Source organism: Bombyx mori, chromosome 17, assembly GCF_030269925.1.
Source record: "Bombyx mori chromosome 17, ASM3026992v2".
In the NCBI taxonomy this organism is placed as follows: Eukaryota; Metazoa; Arthropoda; class Insecta; order Lepidoptera; family Bombycidae; genus Bombyx; species Bombyx mori.
In genome coordinates this window covers 15,639,815-15,656,466 of record NC_085123.1, presented here as the reverse complement: position 1 = coordinate 15,656,466, position 16,652 = coordinate 15,639,815, and the positions used below count along the sequence as shown (strand labels likewise).

The 16,652-nt window shown below is 36.9% G+C and overlaps 3 protein-coding genes across 7 annotated transcripts in view; 2 read left to right on the top strand and 1 right to left on the bottom strand.

The window, feature by feature from the left end:
* The window catches only part of LOC105842657 (protein winged eye), a 106,079-nt gene that overhangs the window by 62,424 nt on the left and 27,003 nt on the right, over positions 1-16,652 (top strand). The gene's annotated exons all lie outside the window — the stretch shown is intronic.
* On the top strand, positions 11,168-13,678 carry LOC110384925 (putative nuclease HARBI1). Its single transcript, XM_038017002.2, has 6 exons — positions 11,168-11,705; positions 11,794-11,965; positions 12,133-12,323; positions 12,695-12,830; positions 12,911-13,052; positions 13,133-13,678. The coding sequence occupies exons 1-6, from the start codon at positions 11,611-11,613 to the stop codon at positions 13,534-13,536; spliced, it is 1,140 nt and encodes a 379-aa protein (XP_037872930.1). The 5' UTR covers positions 11,168-11,610; the 3' UTR covers positions 13,537-13,678.
* Positions 13,532-15,439, bottom strand: LOC119629801 (uncharacterized). Of its 2 annotated transcripts, XM_038017003.2 has the most exons (5): positions 14,858-15,439; positions 14,628-14,760; positions 14,320-14,502; positions 14,192-14,249; positions 13,532-14,032 (listed from the first exon to the last, which is right to left on the bottom strand). In XM_038017003.2, the coding sequence occupies exons 1-5, from the start codon at positions 14,905-14,907 to the stop codon at positions 13,680-13,682; spliced, it is 777 nt and encodes a 258-aa protein (XP_037872931.1). In that variant the 5' UTR covers positions 14,908-15,439; the 3' UTR covers positions 13,532-13,679. The 2 variants fall into 2 exon arrangements, with proteins under 2 accessions (XP_037872931.1, XP_037872932.1); XM_038017004.2 differs by lacking the exon at positions 14,320-14,502.

Sequence of the window (16,652 nt, the reverse complement as noted above, 5' to 3'; positions counted from 1 at the left end):
TCAGTAGTGAGTGTATAACGCTGACTAAAAATAACAAACGTGGTGGAAAGTGGTCACCGTCCGTTTCGTGTTTTCGTCGTATACGTTATGATCGTCGCGGTATCTTTTTTTTTTTTTTTTTTTTTTTTTTTTTTTTTTTTTTTTTTTTTTTTTTTTTTTTTTTTTTTTTTTTTTTTTTTATTGCCCTTGTAGGCAGACGAGCATACGGCCCACCTGATGGTGAGTGGTTACCGTCGCCCATGGACTTCAGCAATGCCAGGGGCAGAGCCAAGCCGCTGCCTACCGCTTAATACTCTCCACAAGCCTCGTTTGAAGAAGGACATGTCATAGCGCTCGGGAAACACCGTGGAGGGGAGCTCATTCCATAGCCGGATGGTACGTGGCAAAAAAGACCTCTGGAAACGCACTGTGGATGACCGCAGTGGCTCCAGGTAGTATGGATGAACTCTACTCCGGTGGCGGGCGGTGCGATGGTAAAAACGAGATGCCGGTATCATCTCGAACAATTCCTCAGAGCACTCCCCATGGAACATACGGTACAAAATACAGAGGGAACCGAAGTCCCTCCGCAGACCCAGAGGTTCCAAACGATCCGTGAGACCGGGATTATCGACAATCCGAACGGCCGATCTTTACACCGAGTAATTTATTTGAATTACCTACTTATTTTTCTACTATACTGCAATATACCTATTTTGGGATCTTTTTTCGCTTTTGTGTTTGAATCCCTAACCAAGGTGTTACTATTTGAGTTTCTTTAAGATTCAGATCGTATACATTCAGAAATGACAGATGGTATATAAATTTGCCGAACGCGCGATTTAATAATCATAATAATATTACGAGTATTTAGAGAAAAAGGTGAAGTGTTAATTCATTCCATGTATTGTAATTCCAATATATAATAACTAAAATTTTTGAACAAGTTTAAATAAATTGTACATTCACCCACGCAATAATTATGAGGGAAAACAAACTACTTTTTTTTTCTAATTAAATTATTATCAAAAAAATAAGCATAAAATCTACTTTTATTTAATAAATGATGAAAACATACGACCTTGCTATTATTGTAATAATATAAATAACGGTTCTTTCAAAAGACTGTATTACACATTAATAATTCAGAAATTAATTATGTATTTAAATTTTGACATCAATAATTGGAATTTAAATGAGCCAGGCGGACTGGCTTCCGAAATATGTAGTAGTGATGCGTTCAGCTTTGGATAGTGGAAAAGTCGTTATTGCAATACAATAAAATTTCGACCTCATTATTAAATGGGACACGCGATATTTGCGTTTTAATTCGTAAACTTAAGTCATCGTAGCATAAAGGATAAGAAGACGTCCGGTGCATTCGTATCTTGCGATACACCGGTGTTCGAATCCCGCAGGCGGGTACCAATTGTTCTAATGAAATACGTACTTAAGAAATCTTCGCGATTGACTTCCACGGTAAAGGAATAACATCGTGTAATAAAAATCAAACCCGCAAAATTATGTGTGGAAGTCTTGTGGGTCCGCACGGGTAGATACCACCACCCTGCCTATTTCTGCCGTGCAGCAGTAATGTCTTTCGGTTTGAAGGGTGGGGCAGCCGTTGTAACCGTACTTGATACCTTAGACCTGATACCTCATATCTCAAGGTGGGTGGTGGCATTTACGTTGTAGATGACTATGGGCTCCAGTAACCAAAAACAAATAAAAAAAAACTGGTAAAAAATAACACCAGCGAGACTTCGCGGCCGTTGTCTCATCTACAGCAAAAAATAATGTATCATATTCTTCCCGCATGCCGGCACTATCGCTAACTACAAGTACACCGGGGTCTTATACACCACAACGATTTCAAGAAGAGTTTTTAGAACATCCATTGATCTTACTCACCTTAAAGTCAGGCAGCAATGGCTGCTTAGTTATGGTGTCGAGAACCTTATCATTTTCCGTTTATAGTATTTGCATGGCGTATTTCATGCAAATACGGGAGGCAGGTGCTCCGCGTACCTGCCCAAGTAATGGATGAAATATCAACACATGCTTCCAAGGATTGGTCGCTTGTATGGTCTTTGTAAATCGCGCATACCTACATTTTGTAATACACATAGATGGGCGGACGAGCTCACAGCCCACCTAGTTACGTGGTTACGGAGCCCATAGACATCTACAACGTAAATGCGCCACCCACCTTGAGATATAAGTTCTAAGGTCTCAGTATAGTTACAACGGTTGCCCCACCCGTCAAACCGAAACGCATTACTGCGTCACGGCAGAAATAGGCAGGGTGGTGGTACCTACCCGTGTAGACTCACAATACGTCCTACCACTAGTCAAAACGTAAACATGAAAACGAGCTCGCGGTCTACTTGGAGTTGAGTAGTTATCGGAGATCATAGAAATTAACGTAACCTTAACATGAGTCATGAGTTGTCATTTTTACAGTACAACGGCTGCCCCACCCTTCAAACCGAAATGCATTACCACTTAACACTGTGACCACTCAGAGCTGGTTCGCCAATCTTACAAAAAAATCTCGTCTATATGTTGGTGTTTGCTAATTTCTCATACCCGATCCTGTAGACCGAATGGTAAACAGTCGACGTCGCCCAAAACACGTCATTACGGATCCTCCCGATCCATTAACGGTGCTTTTAGCTACCACAAGCACCGGTCACCGTCCTCGTCAAACCCGTCGCTTGCGACGAAGGGCTCGACGAGCGAATTAACCCACAGACACAGCCCACTAAGTTTCTCGCCGGATCTTCTCAGTGGGTCGCGTTTCCGAGCCGGTGGTAGATTCTGCGAAGCACTGTTCTTGCTAGGGTCAGTGTTAGCAACACTCCGGTTTGAGCCCCGTGAGCTCACCTACACACGTTAGGGTGTAGCTGAAGCTCTCAAGGCTATCAGCATAGGTAGGAATAAAAAAGAAGCTAATTTCTGTAGCCAAGAAATCTTGTTTTAAACAAATCGAAACTGTTTACGGGCATCTGTATTCACATTGTAAGACTTAACATTTGTACAATTTAATGTTGCGGTGGCACGTCACCGGCCGTGTTTATACGAAATTCGTTGAAACAGAATCGACTTCATATCTAAGATTGGATTGTTACAAATGTTCGTAGCTGCCTAATGTTTCTCGAGTAGTAGCAAGTAGCTGGGCCATCATAGTAACGTACAGCAAAGGACTGAAGCAAATGGAAATCCTTAGAGGAAGCCTTTGTCGAAAGATAAGCTGTTAAGAGGAGAGATAAGCCGAAAGCCTAGATATGTTTTAGTTTAAGTTAATTTTGTAGTTTTCTTACCTCTATTGTTATCATTTTATGTTTAGTTAAATAATTGAAACTCAAACACCAATAAAGGCTTATTTATTAATTTAATGTTTCTCGAATCGAAAACAAAGCTTTAGTGGTACCCGCTTGTAATTATCTCGCTGGGCCACTCCATGGTCTCCGTGTTCTTATCATGAGACACGTCCAAATCGGAGAAACCTAAACAATAATTCAGATTTGTCTGTGGCAGACACGTGAGTACTCTATTTTCGAATAGGTCACGATATATTTGATTTTTGCGCTTCAGCTGGTGCGCATATCATTCGACAGGTCTGTCCGAAGGCTTTGCACTCGTATATGTCTCTATCGCGAGCGCTTGGAAAGGGTGAACGAACCGTTTAGTTTCCGACAGCTTATAAAACGCATGCGCAGACTGCCTACCGATCAGTTGTACTAATGTGAGCAGCAACCAAACAAACAGGACACCGTACTCGTCAAAGTCGACATCAAGCCTAATCCATAGCATCAGCTCGTTAAGTCCATGATCTGGTCGTAGATACAGTCGTAACGCAGCTGTCTTTGAGCCGTTAGGCCTCCTCCGGGGACGCTTGAGAGGTTATTAGCAAATACCACTTTCGGTTTGAGCCCTGTGAGTTCACCTACACGTTAGGGTGAAACTGAAATAGCCTCTCAAGGCTATCAGCATAGGTAGGGAAAAAAATATATTCCCTTACTAGCTAAGCCCGCGAACTCACATATCCGTCGTGATTAAACGACAATATCTCTGGGCCAATCGCGATTTTTCCGCATCCGAAATTGCCGGACAATATGCGCAAGAGATAAAACTGCATCCTTCATAGTACTATGACCATGAAAATTAAACAAGTTGAACATATTATATTGTTTTGAACACAATGTGTATATAAAATATATGTATATATTCTACGTTCGTTCGTTGTACGGAGACATTCAAGTTATTCCGCGGTACATTCACACCTGCTTTACTGTCGACCATAAACGTGCCGTAATTATGTATTTATTATTCAATTATTTACTGCCGTTTCAAAGTAATGCTTAATTTATGAATTCATTAAAGTTTTTGATTAATTTCGATTGATAGTAATTAAAAATAGAAATTGTTTATTTTAATTCGGTCCGGGTGTTTCGGTTGTATAGTCAAAACAAAAAAAAAACGTGGTTATAAATCGTTAGGATTCGAAAGTCATAATTTTTATGAGTGGCTTCTGACATGGTGAATGACCATGGCAAGGGCAGTCGCTTACGATCACGCCGACAGTTAGCTCGTCCGTCTGCCTTCTAGGGTCTTTAAAAATGTTTTTCGTAAAATTGAGCCTGTAGTATAGGCAAATACTATTGATAAATTACATTAATAATTTTAGTTTGGTGCTTTAAAAGGATAAACATGTATAATAAGTATTGAGAGGTGGTGGTTTTTTAGAGGCAAACATATAGAGAAGAATTTGATATTATTACACAAAGAGAAAAAAAAATTGATGTAAAATTTAGCAGATAAGCAGATGTTTAAAAAAGGAATAATTATAATAAAAAATAAATAAATAAATACACCACTCAAAATCAAACAATAACTCAGTCGCGTGTGGTCCGCGACGTGATATTCTAGTAGTGATAAACACTTATGGATGCTCATGTAGATGTGCAAGAAAACACAGTCATGACTACTTAGTATATTCTTAAATAACAGGTTCACCACAATATAAGAGCAGTTTATGATACACACAGACAAACACTAAACTTTTCGGTTTAGTGATCAATCAGTAAGTAAAGTCTTTCAATAAAACATTGAAAGATAATACATACATTTATTTAAACTCTTCTTCTTCTTTTAGTCTTTCCACCTTATCCCACTAGGTAGGATCAGCACAGCAAATTTTTCTCTTCCATTCTCTTCTATCAGCCGTCATCTCAGCACTCACTCCTCTCTCTCTCATATCGTCATTCACACACTCCATCCATGTCTTCTTTGGTGGACCTCTTCGCCCTCTACCTTGCACTACCGTTTCCATACATCTAGTCACATGCATCTTTTCTCTACGCATCACATGTCCATACTACGCTAAATGTCCGCTCTATAATTTGTTAATTACTTTCATCCCTCCTCTGACATACTCATTCCTTAAATTTATATATTATTATTTTTTTTTTTTTTATTGCTTAAATGTGTGGACGAGCTCACAGCCCTCCTGGTGTTAAGTGGTTACTGGAGCCCATAGACATCTACAACGTAAATGCGCCACACACCTTGAGATATAGTTCTAAGGTCTCAGCATAGTCACAACGGCTGCCCCACCCTTCAAACCGAAACGCATTACTGCTTCACGGCAGAAATAAGCAGGGCGGTGGTACCTACCCGCGCGGACTCACAAGAGTATTTAAACATATTACAGATATACCTGTCACAATGTTTCTCGAGGATACTGAAACTAAACACATTTCTGGAATCTACGTTCACTGGTTTTTAAATGTTGGAGATCTCTACAGATTTCAACCAACCAGGTGGACTGACGACTTAGTGCGCACGGCGGGAAGTCGTTGGATGCGGAAGGCGGAGGACCGCATTATGTGGAAGGCATTGGGGAAGGCCTATGTCCAGCAGTGGGCAGATAAAGGCTGATGATGATGATGATGATGATGACAGATTTCTCTCTAGCTCTTTTACTGACTTTGATCTCCAATAGCCAATTTAATTGCTTTAACGAACCACCCAAGTTTATTTTAAGGCGACTATTTATCTCCTGACTAAGTTTTATTTGAACTTAACTTAAATAGAAATGTCAAAAACCCTCTCGGTTTTCGTGGCCAGTAATTCGGCTATGCCCTGGCATTAATATCGTACATCAATGACGATGTCCACTCACCATCAGATTGCACGCCGGCTCACAAACTGTGTATCTGCCAATAAAGATTAATTTAAAAAGGTTCATCACCGGAATTGTTAATGATTATTTCCGCGTGGATAGCGTGAATACCGTTCCGGGATCGAATTATGAACCGATATAATCTCGTTTCGTATTTAAATGCAGCCGTGCCCTGACAAAATGACATGCTGATCAGGGCTTTATATGTATAGTTATGCTGACATTGTATTATGCCTTCACTTTGTGATGCATTTGGTTTTGCTCGTATCTTTTATTATCAATTATTACTATTCACTAATCTAGTGTTTTTCTGACTTATTATTTAAAAAAAGCAATCCTTTTCCCAACAAAATTAGCGTATTTATACTCAATTAACACCTATTATGATACCAGTATAGGTGATATTTGTCGATTATGGAACAGCAAGCGACGCGACGGCCTGGATGAAAGAAATTGGGGGTTAGGGAGTTTGTTTATCATTCAAGTAGGGGCTAATTAGCAATGGCTCTGACTCTGGTAGCAGAGCATAGCAGCGTTTTACCGGTAAAAGAAATAATATAATTTAATCGGTTTTTACTTTTTCGTTCATTTCATACATGCAGGGCTTCCTTTAATGGCGTATAAACACGCGACTGTTTCAAATATATTGTAGTAATAAATTATTTCTATTAAAAATTGAAAAGGATTTTTTTTATTTGCCGCACAAAAGTCTCTGGACCTTACGTGTTGTGTTAATCAGACAATTATACGAACCCTTTAATTACTCCCTAGTTATTGTTGTAGCTAAATGTAGTTAGGTACTACCACCCCGTCTATTTTTGCCGTGAAGCAGTAATGCGTTTCGGTTTGAAGTGTGGGGCAGGCGTTGTACCGTAAAACTGAGACTAAAAAAATCATGTCTTAAAATGCGAGGCAATAAATAGTACCGTTGTTGATACGGGCATTGGTAACCACTTAAGATCAGGTAGGCTGTGCGCTGGTACATCCAACGAAGCAAAAAAGTCACGGATTTGAGTATAGCTCCAGAGCAGAGTGCTTAATTTTGTAATAGAATTAATTTAATGTATTTTCAAGACCAACAATTCTTCTAATTTGTAATTTTTTATGTACATCCGTAATAAAATGGACATTTCCTACCGAATAGAATAACCACACAACATTCAACTTGATGAGGCGTGGAAATGGTGAAAAAAATGTCTTTAATCCCCTTTTAATTGTTTGACTTCTCCACGATGACTTTTAGATACCAGGCGAACATAAATAATATAAGGTGGTGGTAACCCAAGCATTGAAAGTTTCGCAATAGTGATGGCGTAACCGACAAGGCATTCCGTAACTATTTCTACCAGGATCGCAGCGACGCGAAGATGTTTACTTTCGCTTCGTAGTTCTACAATACATGCATAATGAATGTAAGTTGTCAGGGTTGACACGCTTAAATTTTTTATTTTTAGTACCTTTTAGTATAAATAGGAAAATGAAGGAGTATTTTGTTTTTAGATAAAGTTACGTTAAAGAATTCAAACACAAATGCGATTTTCTAAACTATTTTATAAAATTCGAATAAAGATTATGCGACAACGATTTATTGTCACAATAAGGCCTTCCGTTTCTATTAAAATAGGTTAAAAACTTTCTAATATTATCAAAATCTATGGAAAATAAATATATGTAGTTTTAAACTTTTTAAAAAGTTACGCCCAATATCAAACCGGACTAATAATTTGTTTTATTTTTCTTTTATCCTCTTGATACTGGCCAGGATACTAGAGCGAAGTTATAAAATTGCTAGGTGCTATCCACGTCTTTACCCGCGTGGTCAAGGAAATGTTAAAATTTATTTTTCCGATCGTTTTCTGCGCCTATCTGACGTTTTTTTTGGGTAAAAGTTAGTATGTATGTAAGTAGAGTACTTTATGGTAGGCAGCGGCTTGGCTCTGCCCCTGGCATTGCTGACGTCCATGAGCGACGGTGACCAATTACCATCAGGTGGGCCGTATGCTCGTATGCCTACAAAGGCAATAAAAAAATATGTCATTTTCCTGACTGAAAGCAATCATTTAAAAAAAAACCACATCAATCAGTTTCTTCGCTACGATGCGAAAGAAGGATAAACAATCACACCCCTACATTTATTAGTATTAGTATGGATTGTATTGTCATTGATCCTTGATGAGCATGCAAATTTTCAAGATAATGGAACGTTTCGAAGTCGATAAAAATGGCGTTTAAATAAGCCGTTACGCGCCAACATACGCACCGAGCTAATAAATGGCTGTTAGAAACAGAGTAATTATTTAAAAATTGAAAAAAAATACATGTGTGCAATTCACACGTGGTAGAAGTGAAACCTTCCAAAATTAAAATACAATTATCCTAAACGTCTTAAGTATATGTAAAATTTTGTCATTAGTAAATAATTGTAAGGTAGCGCCCTCTGTGAATTGATATTTTAATTTCACGTATAATCCTAAATTAAAATTCACTACAAGAGCTTTCATACACACGTTAGTATTAAAAAATCTCACAGATGGCGTATATTTCTGTCTCATTCTTTGCTGGCTTCATCCTACACATTTTTGTATTTGTGTCTCTTACCTGTCGTTTTTTCCGTTGCATCCGGTTTGAAATCACGATTCTAAAGAAGTTTTCACTTAAAAAAATGTTATTACCTACAATATATAATATAACGTGTAAGGGCCTTAAACTACTGGACGTCTATTTTAGCTATAAGCATTCAAACGTTCTGCTTCAGAGCGTGGAATGATTAAATTAGGGATACATCATGCGTATTCGCAATGGCGATACTTATCTATGTATTTCTTCACGACCGCTCACAATCCAATCGACTAATAAACTATCTGCTCATTAATAAGAAACAATAAAAATACAAACTTAACGCTTTTTATTGGCTCACTGAGTTCGTTACGCGGACAATAATTGGCTTAAGCACTTACCATCGTTGCCAATTACTATGTCATATGTAATATATTGTTAACAAGCGGTTAGCCGTGCGGTCTCTTGAATATATTTCACGCTGCAAACGTTCAAATAGGGAAAATGCCAAGTTTGAAAGTTACTAAACTATTTAACACTAATAATACCAACCTTACTGATATGTATTTCTACCATAGCGGGTAGGTAACGGTATACGATAAGTATTACTCAAAATAAACAAAACAAAACCAAAAAAAGTATTATAATTGTAGATTAATTGGTAAGAAAAATTCGTGAAGTCAAATGTGAAAAAGCAATAAGATGATATTATGTGCATTTTCAATGCAAGAGTTCAAAATGGGTCATTTGACTTGCTAAGGTATGCTTAGTGTTAACTGTTATCGTCTGATAAGTACAGAGGAGTATAGCACATAGTAAATTTGAAACTAACAAGAAAGTCGTCCCTTTGTATGAACCGCTCAAACCTTTTTTTCCACATTTTCTCATACTTTTTTTTTTAATAAGAATCTATACTATTTTCAATATACATATTTAAATATTTATATGTATCGGATGTATTTATAGATTAACGTTTGTGCTTATTTTATCTAATCTATGTTTTGGTACATACGGACTACGTTAAAGTTAATCAATATTGATTTGATGAAGGCGTTTACTTTTCTGTATCATAATAAACGTTTGTACGACATTAAGTTTGGTTTGTCCCGAAGAACTCAGCAACAGCAACTCTTTAAGAAGTCACTATTTCTTCTTGTGGAAAATTTGGAATTAGCAGTTCAGAAACTAGACCTATGGGTTGTTTAGCTTGGTGCAGTTCTTTGGGATCTTCAGGACTTTTGCAAGGATCGACCTGATCACGGCGCAGAGCTTTAGACGTTCTTATGCTTCATTATTATCTCTAGCAGGTAAAGGTACCTTCATACCACAATTAATATTTCAGGGCTCGATCTTATCGGCAGGATCATTGCCATTATTTATTATTTTCGTGAATGATATTAAATCTTAATTTTCGATTCCAAAAGTTATATGATACTTTTTTAATACCTACATAAATATTGCAAGATGTTATTATTTGTCAGGTTTTATTTCATTTCACCACCAATGAATTCATTTTTGTCTCAAATTTCATGGAAAACCCGCATAAAGTGTGCAGTATAAGTGAGACGATAAAATACAATTCTTGTCTCACACCTGCCCCAGTCTTAACTAATAAGTGAATACATTGTCAGCCGCCTGGAGCTAGCTATTACGTTATGCAATAACACGTATTCTTAATTTAAGAATTGTGCTGGCTTTCAAATGCACACTGAATACACAATGAGGTGAATAATTTAATGATATTCTAAAACCGAACACATACATATATAAATATTCTTAATTTAATCTTTTCTTATCGTCAAGGCGACGACCGATTCGCTCCCAATTGAATCTAGAGAAAAAAACTTTCCAAATTTACCAACCTTTAAATTTAAAAACATCATAGAATATAGCAAATCTTAATTGGAACCTTAAAAGCACTGACTAATAAAATATAATTTACACATAGAACGCAGTATTGCAAGGTCTGATTACACTTCCCAGTCGGTTCTTGGAATCGTGACGTGCTGTAGCGATGTTTATGAGAACGTAAATTATCACAAGTGTTCGGTACGAGCGGAGTGCCGCCGCGCCAAGGACTCCAGGTCGGGTGTGGATCGCGGACTAGCCAATACAAATCTGAAATTATTAGGCAATTAACCGGTTTATTTGGCAAGATACAGTCAGAAGTTCAGACTACGGAAATATGGAAAGTACTAATGTATATTCGTCCCAGAGATTTAGATAAAGACCGTAAATTATCTGAATAAGGCTGTCTTTAAAGTCAGATGGAAGTAGTTTAGTTGCAATAAACACAATAATAAACTTATCGAGTACAACACAATATATAGTGCTATGCATCAAGCCAAGAGGAATATAGATAGAACATGATTTGATTATTATTAAATGAATATTTGTGTTGTTTGTTAAATAGTTGAAAGAAGGGTCGAATTTTTTTGCTGCGGACAAGATAAACACATTTACATCAGTAGCCCTAGCACGAATAACTTGCGAAAATGTATTCGTAACGTTATCGAATTATATTTGTATGAGATTCGTACAGCGCCCCTATCGTACGTAAAAGGAACTAATTTTGGTAGCACGAACAAATTTCGTATCGCAATCGTATCGTCACGTAAACGATACTTGAACCATATAAACAATGAAACGCTATAATTGCGAGCACGAACACTGTTTTGACGTACGGTAATGTAAATTTCGAAGGCTGGGTATCGAGTATTGTCGAAACTTTATTCACTTAAGATTTGTTGGTGAGAAAGGTTTCGTAACGTGTTTAAATATAATTTTATCCATGTTTTTATTTTATAAGTAATTTTTTATAAATAATAGTGTTTTCTTATCACTTTAGTTAGTTCTTATATACAATTAATTTTAATAAATTGCGCAAAATGCAAAGACCACCGTTGTACGAGCGTAGTCCCTTATATTATTTTGTTGCTGCAAGTTTACTTGAAAATGAAGAATATTCATCAAGAGAAGTTAGGTAAGTACCTACTTCAGTCAATCGTGTTATATTCTAATATTTTTTAAACATAAATTAATTGAGAATCAATTGGTTTTATTACTTATAGAGAAATTACACGCAGAGTTGCTCTGAGAAAGAAAAATAATCCTGTGGACATAAATGACGCGGAATTCAAAAATAGATACCGGTTGAATAAAGAATCATTCAAGTTTCTTTGTAATCAACTTAAGCAAAAAACATCTTTAAAAGCAAGTTCCAGGATAAGTTTGGAACTTAAGGTAAGTTTGTTTTTATTATCTCAGTAGGTAGACGAGCATACGGCCCACATGATGGTAAGTGGTAACTCACTCGCTCGCTCGCTCATGTATGTTAGCAATGCTAAGGGCAGTGCCAAGTCTCTATTGTGAGAAAAGCTTCAATGTAACATCAAATTCAAACATTTCAGGTTCTTTGCGCGCTATCTTTTTATGCCACTGGATCTTACCAACGCTTAGTGGGAATGGCTAAATATTTGGGCCAAACGACTGTTAGCAAATGTGTGAAGGAAGTAACAGATGCTCTTGTAACTCCTGCAATTTTAAATACTTTCATAAAATTTCCTTATGCCAGAGCTGATAGAGATGTAATAAGAAACAAGTAAGTGTGAACTATATAATTTTATTACAAACATTCATTTTTATATTATCACGATTTGGCGTAAACTTATGACTACAAAGTAGTATTGTTATTTTTTTTTTTTTTTTTATTGCTTAGATGGGTGGACGAGCTCACAGCCCACCTGCTGTTAAGTGGTTACTGGAGCCCATAGACATCTACAACGTAAATGCGCCACCCACCTTGAGATATAAGTTCTAAGGTCTCAAGTATAGTTACAACGGCTGCCCCACCCTTCAAACCGAAACGCATTACTGCTTCACGGCAAATATAGGCGGGGCGGTGGTACCTACCCGCGCGGACTCACAAGAGGTTCTACCACCCACTACCAATTGTTTGTTTTTACCTTACAGATTTTTTGCAAAGTATGGTTTCCCAGGAGTTATAGGATGCATTGATGGATGTCATTTCCATATTTTCACACCCAAAAAAGAAGTCGAACATTTATATTATAGTAGAAAGCATTTCCATTCATTAAATGTGCAAATGGTAAGCACAGCTCCGCCGGCGTGTCCAAATGAAGTAAAATAGAAAATTAAACTGATGTAATGATTTTTCTTCAATTTTAGATTTGTGATAGTGATTGTCGTATTTTAAACGTAAATGCGAAATACGGAGGAGCCACCCACGACGCTTTTATTTGGGAAAATAGCGTGGTCAACAATTATATGCAGAGCTTACATCGAAATAACGAGCAAGTGTGGTTGTTAGGTAATATTTTATTAATAACCTTTACAAATATTCAGACTAAGTTTAATTTGTTTTAACTAGGTTTTTTTTATTATTTCCAGGTGATTCTGGTTATCCACAGCGACCCTGGTTAATGACACCAATTTTAGATGCTGTTGAGGGAACTCCAGCTTATAAATATACAGCAGTTCATGGAAGGACCAGGGTAGCTATTGAAAATACTTTTGGGCGACTAAAAAACCGATGGCGTTGTTTGTGTAAGGATCGCACATTACACTATGCTCCAGTAAAATGTGCAAAAATCATAACAGCATGCTGTGTATTGCACAACTTAGCCATTGAGTTCAACATACCTGAACCAGAACCAGCAGAGATTGAAAACCCCAATTTGGCTATGACAATATCTGAACATATTTTTCAAGAGAATACTATAGGAGATGGGTTAATTAGGGGTAGAGCTATAAGAAGTATTTTAGTGGATAAAATTAATAGACTTCATACATAATTTTACTTTTGTTTATTAATTTTGTAAAAATATAGTAATTGGTAATTATAATTAAGTAATTGGTAAAATAAAATAAAATAAAATAATTAAGTAATTGGTAAAATAAAAGTAGTTGGTAAAAAAATATAGTAATTAAGCTTAACTTAAGACTTTCTCTCCATAAACCTCACAAAAGCTTCCATTGCCTCTTTCATAAATTCCAGCCATTGACCCTGCATCCGTAGCTCTTCATCTCTCTGTCTTACTCTTTCACGTACCTCAAATTCTCTAACTCTCAACCGATCTCTTTCTAATTCCTCATATACCCTATCACGCTCTGAAGCATACTCCCTTGCCTTTCTGTCTATATCTAAAAACATTTTTGTTAAATTGTTTTTTCTTTTTTTCTGCGGCGGAGGGTTCCACTCCTCTTCCTCGTTAATGACTGGAGGGGGAGCCTCAGTTGGTGGTGGTGGAGCCACTGTTGGTTGGCTGCTTGTGCTAGGAGCATTCCAATCTATAAATTATTCCAATATGTAATAAGCCAGTTTATACAATTAGTCTCATTTAGGTTCATAGATATCACAGCTGTGATATCCTTCTTATTTTATGTATAAAGATACAGTATTAAGAAACAATGAACTTCAATAAATCTAAAATTAAAAGGGCTACGCACCTATTTCCGGTTCCTTTAAAATAATTTGAGTATTTGGCATCTCAGTTGAAATTTCTTCCTGAAATAAAAAAAAATTACTTACTACATGCAATATTTATTGCACAATTGAAATGTAAAGTATAGCTAACTTGTGGAAACCCAGCTTCTTTTATCTCCATGCCAGTAGCTGCCTGCACTCCAATTATCTGCATGACCCTTTGTTCTTGGTCAGTCAATAATAAATGGAGCGCTGGTCCGCCACCAGTGCCACTAGCAGCTCTATTAATTTTAGCACACTTTTTCTTGCAATTATTCTTATAATCACTCCACACCTTAATTAACAAACAAACATTAAATTAGAATTTCTAAACAAGAAAGATTAATAACAAAGTTAGTAGATTCAGTCAAGTGCTTCAGCAGAAAAAAATAGCGTCCCTTGAGTTAACACTTGACATACCTTACGCCATTTGTCCTCACTCTTAGGATCTCCTGAAGAATCGCTATTTAGTAATCCCGTTAACTCTTTCCACTTCATCTGTATAAAATTGCGACCTCGTGGACCGCCTGATGGTTTTGATAAATCTCCATTTCTGGAATATAAATTGTATGGCACATTACATAAATATTGACTGAAACACTTGAGTTAATAAAACTTTTCTAATAAATTAGAACTTTATAAGTACTTACGCTTCCATAAATTCCACCATTGTTAAATACTGTGAGTGGCTAGTTCTCATATTTAAATAGGCAAATCTTGAAAAATAAGTACTAAATTAATAAAAACAATGAAACACTTTCGCTCTTCACAAGAACTAAAGCAAACATAAACAAACTTAGCCTTGGCCGATATCAAGTGGATTCGTTCGGAATCCGAATTTTTTTGTTTTGATATCCAAGACACTATTTTATTCCTTCGATTTTAATGTCATATCATGTTCCTAAATATCTGTCTTCATATGTACTTCACTTTGTATGCACTAGTTAATTATTTTTTAATTAAATAAACCGTAAATTCAAAAGTTTAAAATAAAATGACAACTTGGTTAAGTTTCCGAACGAATCATTAATTCCATATGATAATCATTTCATTCCACAAGGACCGTCCCTACTTACGTTAGGATGACGTCACTAACGTATTCGAATCGAGCTTACGATAGTTGGCAAAATGTTGTTCGTGCTGCGGAGTAACGTTAATGTATCGAGGGCTCGATACGTTAACGTTACGAATTCGTTAAATTTTCGTGCTTGGGCTACTGGTTACAACAAATGTTAAAGTATCATCAATATATAGAAATTGGCACGAGAGTGAGTTGAACAAATAGTTGTTGCGGACTTGCCACAGTAAACTCTGGCATTCGAGACGCAATCACCATATATATAAACCATAACAAATTAAATTAATATTGGTTTACTGCTTTAAATTCCCAGTAACCGTTTCCAATTAATTGAACAAGAGCTACCTTCAACGGAGCACCGTCAATCAATCGTCTCGACATATAGAGATTTGATCTACCGTGAAGCAACATGAGACTTATTTATCACACGCCATGATCTGTCTCAAGCGCGCCTGTCTCGCCTTGACACGGAATCTTCGGCGCACGCATCGTTGTGTTTGTAATCACGACGCGGCTTCGACCGTCGCGAACATTTGGCGCACTTCCCGCCCTCGCTCAGCCCCTTAGGGACGGGAGCCCTAGCGAGATATTTCTAATAACATTTAGAATTTGTGAGGGTCGAACCGCGACGTCACAACGTGAGCTTTCGTATTGTTTACTAGAAATATATCAGCAATTCTTTCGTATGTCTCCAAATGAGTGTAAACTTTAATATGCCAACATTTATGGGTTTTCATATTTGGTATGTTTTAACTAAGTTCAATATTGGATCAATTAGTCCTCGATCCCAAAGTTTTATAAAACTGAAGTCGTATTTTGAGGATGGAAATGAAAATCAATACAAAGTCGCAATCATTTCGTAATTTCATCGTGTTTATGACATTTTAAAACTGTATAAAAGGTCTATATTATACAAAAAAAATAGTTGATCGGTATTTTTTTTAACTGTGTGTGACATAACAGTGGGTTGCGAAACCCTCGATCATTACATCAGATTTCAACTTCAGATTCCTTAATCTATTATAGATCGCGTTTCTCTCAACAATACCCCACTATCGACCATTAGCAACTGTTAACAACCAACCCGCATTCTGAAAAATAATCAATATTATTAATCTCTAGTATGTTCCGGCCGGCATGGGCAGCCCTATTGACGTAAGATAATCCCCCCGCTCGTGCGACCCTCCGTAACTAGGGGTTTTACCTTCTGTATATTTATGTTGCCCTGGTACTTTTTGCACCGTTTCATCGGATGTTGCGACGAAGTTAGAGAGGAAGGAGGAGGGAAAGAAAAGTGCTTCTAGCACTCTTTTTTTTAAAAGTAAGACAGAAAGAGCGAAAACTTAACTTACTAATAACTAACTTAG